Below are 6,000 nucleotides of genomic sequence, written 5' to 3'. Positions count from 1 at the left end.
TGCTGGCTCCTTAGTTGCCGCATGTGGGCTCCTTAATTGTGGCTCATCTGCTCCTTAGCTGTGGCATGCAAACTCTTAGTTGTGGCATGCATATGGGATTTAGTTCCCTGACCAGGAATCGAACCTGGGCCCCCTGCATTGGGAGCGTGGAGTCTTAACCACTGCGCCACCAGGGAAATCCCAGAAGCAGAACATCTTTTCCAATGTTTACTGGCAGCTTGTAGGTCTTCTTCTGTGACTTGTCTTTTTCAATTCTTTGCCAAGAAGCATTTTCAGTCCTCACTTTACTCCATCTTTCCGTCGCCTTCGACACTGTTGCTAGCTATAGAACTTTAGGTTTGAAATGGTTTTCTGTTGGAATTCTGCAGACAATGTTCCACTGCCTCATAGAATCCATGGTTGCTATTGAAAAGTCCCGTGTCATGCTGATTCCGGATCCTTAGTATGTGACCTGCTTTCTTCTGTCTGAAAGTGTTTAGGATCTTCTCTTCAGCCCTGATGTTCTGAAATTTCATGACATGCCTTTCATAGGTCTCTTTGCATTCATCTTACCAGACCTCTTTTAATCAAGAGACTCATACATCTGTTCCGGGAAATCTTCTTCTGTGGTTTTTCTTAAGTAATTTCTTTTCCTTTGTTCTTTCTTTTTTGAACTCTTCTGGTTGAATGTTAGGCTTCCTGGACCAACCCTCCAAGTCTCTCTCTTCTTTCTTTCTTTCCTTCTCTCTTGCTCTCATTTTTATTTCTCTTGATTTCAATGTCTAACTCTTCTACTGGATTTTAAATTTCAGCCCTCATAGTTTTCATTTACCAGAGCTTTCTTGTGTTCTCTGTCCAGTTTTCATGGCATCCTCAGGAGGATGCCAAGTGAGGAGGGGCGGGGGTGTATAAGGTGGCCTGGGCTCCTCACTCTGCCTTCCTCCTCTCCCCTGAGAGCTGCCTCTGAGGTCCCGCATGGCTCCTCCAGTCTGGACTCTGCTGCTGCTGCTGGGGGCTGCCTGGGGCCAGGGCCACATGCCTGCCCCTGCCCGGTAAGCTGGGCTCAGGGGGCAGTTGGGGGTGGCTCTGAGGAAGAGCGAGGGGCAAAGCTGGGAGGGGCAAAGCTGGAAGGGGCAAGCGGGCTAGCGATGAAGGGCACAGCCCTGGGGAGGAAGGCGGGAGCCTGATGGGTGTGAGAAGCATGCTGAACAGGAGTGAGTGGAGCCCCGCAGCCCACAAGTCTGGACCTGAGACGTGTGAGCAGCTCAGTGGGAGCAGGACAGAGCTGAAGTGCGAGGAGAGAGGAAGCAGGTGCAGAGCCGGGGAGACAGGTCTGAGCATGGCAGGGGAGGAGAGAGAGGTTGGGCCCTCAGAAAATGGACAAAACCCAGAGCAGACCCAGCGGACAGAGAGACAGCAAGTAGGAAGCAGCAAGAAATGATGGGTGGCTTGGTGTCCTGGAGCTTGTTTGAGGGGATTTGAACAAGCAGGACTTGAACTACTAAAATAAAGGGCTGTTCTACGTGGCCCACACCACCTGGAAAAGGGCAGCTGGCTTCTCTGCGGAATTTGTAAGGTGTTGCACATCTGTGTGTTCAGTTGGGGCAATACCATCCCTGACACCCACCTGGCAACATGAGACCCATACAGTCCCCACTCTGTGGGGAAAATCTGGGCGATAGCACAGGAAGACCTCGACCGGAAGGAAGGAGATTGCTCAGGTTCAAATGCTTAGGCGCTGGGGGCTTCCCTGGTGGCGCAGTGGTTGAGAGTCTGCCTGCCAATGCAGGGGACATGGGTTCGAGCCCTGGTCTGGGAAGATCCCACGTGCCGCGGAGTGGCTAAGCCCGTGAGCCACAGCTACTGAGCCTGTGCGTCTGGAGCCTGTGCTCTGCAACGGGAGAGGCTGCGACAGAGGCCCGCGCACCGCGATGAAGAGTGGCCCCTGCTCGCTGCAACTGGAGAAAGCCCTCGCACAGAAACGAAGACCCAACACAGCCAAAAATAAAATAAATAAATTAATTAATTAAAAAAAAAATGCTTAGGCGCTGCAGTGAGAATTCCCGTACAAAGAAACTGGTTCTTTCTCATTCGAGAGAACCCCGTGTGACATCCAGGGCATGGGGGGGGGGAGGGAGCCAGTGGGGATGTGAGGAGCCTGGAGGGGAGATGCTTTTTAGGAGACAGATGACAACTTAAGGTGAGAAGGCTGTGAGTGACCTTTTTGAAAACCTTCAAGTAAATATATGTCACTGCATACACGTTGACACAATATGGATAAAAAGAAAGGAACAATCCTCCAGAAAGCTCATAATGCTGGAGGCTTAACAGTTCTTGGTAATGACAAGATCACATTTTTTTTTTTTCTCTCTGTCTCCAAATCAACGCCAAGGAAAGAGAAGCCTCTGGATTGGAAGCCCGTCTCTCGCAGCTCGAGGGAAAACTGTGAGTTGGAACCCGGGGCTGCTCAGTCCCTCCCAGGGGTGGCCACCCAAGGTGCCCTCAGGCAGGGTGATGACATAAATATGAAATAAATGTGTGAAGGGCAGCCCTCAGAGGATGGAGGGTGGAGGGAACCGGGGAGGAGTAGAGTACAAGTCCCGCCTGAAAGATCCACATTCAAATGAACAACAAAATGTATGCTGCCCAGACAAGCCTGCCTGACTGGGACCTCCGTTTGCAACCCCTGACCTAGTCATTCTGCCCCTCACCGACCCCAGCCCTGAATTTCTCCTAAGAGAGGACTTATTTCTCAGCTTCTCTTTCCCAAATCTCTGCTCTGGACCCTAAATCTTAGTGGCCACCTTGCAACCCTGCTCTGCTTCCCTCCCCCCACCTCCTACCCCCCCAGCCCCATTGGCTCTGCAGCCGACCCCCTCCCCTCTGCCCTCTCCTGGCCTCACAGTGGCCCTTTCTTCCCAGCCATTCTCACCCAGTGTGATTTTGAGGATGACTCCAGACCCCTCTGTGATTGGAGCCAAGTGTCCAAAGATGACGGGGCCTGGACTCGGGCCAGTGAGCCCTCCGCCACCAGCAGCACCGGGCCCCCCGGCGGGTACCCCAATGGAGGTGAGGAAGCCGAAGGTTTAGGGAGGCATCTGGGAGGTGGACGCTGGCAGATCTGGGTGCAGGGAGGCAGCCGGGAGTGATACCTGGGCTCTGGGAAGGGGGGGGTGGGCAGGGCCTCACCATCCCTGGCTCTGCCTCCCCCAGAGGGCTACTTCCTGCACATGGACTCCAACACCTTCCGCCCGGGTGGGGTGGCCCGCCTGCGCAGCCCCCCCATATGGGAGCAAGGCCCCCTCTGCGTGCGCTTCGCCTACTACATGTTCGGGCTGTCGTGGGGCGCCCAGCTCAAGCTGCTGCTGACCACGGGCCCCAAGGGCAAGCGCCCCAACGTGCTCTGGAAACACATGAACACGCAGAGCCCCTCCTGGATACCCACCGCCGTCACGGTGCCCATGGGGCTCATCCTGCCCAGTCAGGTGAGGCCGAAGGCACAGCCTGGGGTCCCAGTGGGAATCTGGCTGTGGGGAGTCCAGGAGGGGCTGGGCTGGGACAAGGCGGGGGCACGGGGGCTGGACCACCTGAATTCAGGCAGGAAAGTGGGAGCCCTAGGCAAAGGGGCTCACAGGGTGGGTCATCCCCTCCTCCCTCCCGCAGCTGACATTCGAAGGAGTCAGGGGCAGCACAGCTTATCTGGACATCGCTCTGGATGCCATCTCTATCCGTCGGGGCTCCTGCAATCGGGGTGAGCCCCCGTCCCTCCTCCTCTTTCTCCCCACGCCTGTACATCTGCCCAGGTGGCAGGAGTAGCTCAGGGACCGTGACCCTGGTTTCTTCCAGAGTTGGGGCGACTTGCTTCCCTTTACCTCCGCACCCCACACCTTTGACCCCTGAAGCAGCCACATCTAAAGAGAGGTTCTCCTGGAACACAGAATTGTGGTGACACCTGTCCTAGAGTGACCAGCCATTCTGGTTTGCCCTGGGCGGTCCCTCTTTTAGCACGAAAGTGCTGCATCTCAGGAAACCCCTCAGTCTCTGGCAAACCTGGACATTTGGTCAACCTGGCTGTTTCCCCAGATCCATCCAGAATTAGCACTCTAGGCTGATGTTAGAGATTTGAGGGGAACAAATTCAAGGGAAGGAACATTCCAGAAGCTGCATGCCATGAGCCAACACTTACTGAGCACAGGAACTGTGCTAGATGCTCCCACACGTGATATAACTTACAACAGGCAAGCGCTGTTGTTCCCAGTTTATCGACGGGGAAACTGAGGTTTGGGCAGCCTAAGTAATCTGTGCCAGGAACACGCCGCTGGGGAGCAGGACCATATCTGGCTTGCAAGCCGGCCATGCCTCACATTAGGACCCAGCCTGGGACTCAGAATTCTGACTCCAGACTGAGTCATACTTTTCTTTTTTCAAATTTTTATCTTATATTGGAGTATAGTTGATTAACAATGTTGTGTTTGAGGCATACTTTTCTGCCTCCCCTTAGAAAAAGCTAAATCCTTCCTCTTTTCTTTTCCCTCAGTCTGCATGATGCAAACGTGCAGTTTTGACACTCCAAGTGATCTCTGCGGCTGGAGCTGGATCCCGACGGCCTCTGGGGCCAAGTGGGTCCAGAAGAAGGGGTCAACAGGGGTGCTGAACGTGGGGCCTGAGGATGACTTCTCTAGCCCTGGTAGTGAGTAATGGCCATGCTTCTTCCGTCCTTTGACTTTCTGAGCTTCTAGTGACCTTTGCAGGAGTTTACAATGCTTGCCTGACCACCCGACAATAACTCTCTTGGGATGACCTGGGGTGAATGTCAGCAACCTCAGACCTCCATCAGCTTAAGTTACAGGACAGAAAACAGATTCTAAGCACCCAGCCAGCTTCCCCCACTGCCACCCCAAAAGCCCTACCCGGTAGACCCAACACGGCCGGCTCCTCACCTCTTTTCCCTGGCATCCTTCCTTCTTCATTCATCCAACAAATATTTATTGAGCACCTACAATATGCCAAGTCCCAGGCCCTTGAGATGCATCAGCTTACAAAACAGACAGAGAACGGTGGGGGACAAGGAGGAGACAGTTCCTGAAACAATAAAGAAGTAAATTATATAGCTTTAAGATGACCAGTGCTATCAGAAAAAAAAAAAAGTTGAACAAGGTAAGGGGATCGGGAGAGCAGGGTAGGGTGGGTTGTAAGTTTTAAATAGGGTGGTCAGAGTAGATCTCATACAGGTCACATTTGAGCACAAACTTTTAGGAGGTGAGGAAGTGAGGCATGAAATGATCGAGGGGAAGAACATTCTAAGCAGAGGGGCCAGCCATGCAAAGACTCTGAGGTAGCAGTGGGCTGGGGGGTGGGTGTTGAAGTACAGCAAGGAGCCACGTGGCTGGGATGGAGAGAATGAGCTCAGACGGGTCCTAGGAGGGGCAGACCATTGTCAGGACTGATTGTGGCTTTTATTCTATGTGGATGGGGAGCCTTTGCAGGATTTGGAGCAGAGGAGCGACCTTATCTGACTTACGTTTAAAAGGATCACCTGGGTTTTTTTGTATGAGAATCCACTGAAGGGACGGGGCAAGGACAGAGGCCGTTCTTCTCCATCTTTCCCTGCCCCCAAATCCTTGCTCTCCTTCCTCTGATCTTTCCTGCTGCCTGAGGTTTGCTTTCTAGAAAGACCTGGTGAAAACCCCACCCCACGTTCATTCTACGCCCCTGGAGAGCAGGGCAGGGCCAGCCCACCCCTGCATCCCCCTTAGCATTTAGCACCAAATCCCGTGCCCAGCAGTTTCAGTAAATGTTGTTGGGTTTGTTTGTTTGTTTTTTCCATTTTCTCTCTTCCTTTTCCCACCTTTCTCCCTTCCTTATGTTTTTCCATCTTTCCTATTTTTCTCCCGCATCTCCTTTTCCATTTCTCAGACGTCCCAGTATCGACACTGGTTGCGTTCTTTCACCATTTTACCCTTTCCCTCCTTCTTCCCTGTTGGTTCCTCTCTTTTCTCTCGCAGTTCTGCCCACTCCCTC

The 6,000-nt window shown here is 53.1% G+C and overlaps 1 protein-coding gene across 1 annotated transcript in view; it reads left to right on the top strand.

Moving 5' to 3' along the window:
- The first annotated feature begins 954 nt into the window (after nucleotides 1-954).
- ZAN (zonadhesin) overlaps nucleotides 955-6,000 on the top strand; it is a 31,968-nt gene continuing 26,922 nt past the window's right edge. Inside the window, exons 1-6 of the mRNA XM_068565653.1 lie at nucleotides 955-1,031; nucleotides 2,372-2,424; nucleotides 2,902-3,048; nucleotides 3,193-3,464; nucleotides 3,643-3,730; nucleotides 4,517-4,669. Coding sequence (XP_068421754.1) covers nucleotides 955-1,031; nucleotides 2,372-2,424; nucleotides 2,902-3,048; nucleotides 3,193-3,464; nucleotides 3,643-3,730; nucleotides 4,517-4,669 — 790 coding nt within the window. The remainder of the gene's footprint in view (nucleotides 1,032-2,371; nucleotides 2,425-2,901; nucleotides 3,049-3,192; nucleotides 3,465-3,642; nucleotides 3,731-4,516; nucleotides 4,670-6,000) is intronic.

This window comes from Eschrichtius robustus, chromosome 16 (genome assembly GCF_028021215.1).
Source record: "Eschrichtius robustus isolate mEscRob2 chromosome 16, mEscRob2.pri, whole genome shotgun sequence".
In the NCBI taxonomy this organism is placed as follows: domain Eukaryota; kingdom Metazoa; phylum Chordata; class Mammalia; order Artiodactyla; family Eschrichtiidae; genus Eschrichtius; species Eschrichtius robustus.
Note: the sequence above shows the minus strand (reverse complement) of the source record. Positions and strands in the feature narration are given on the sequence as shown.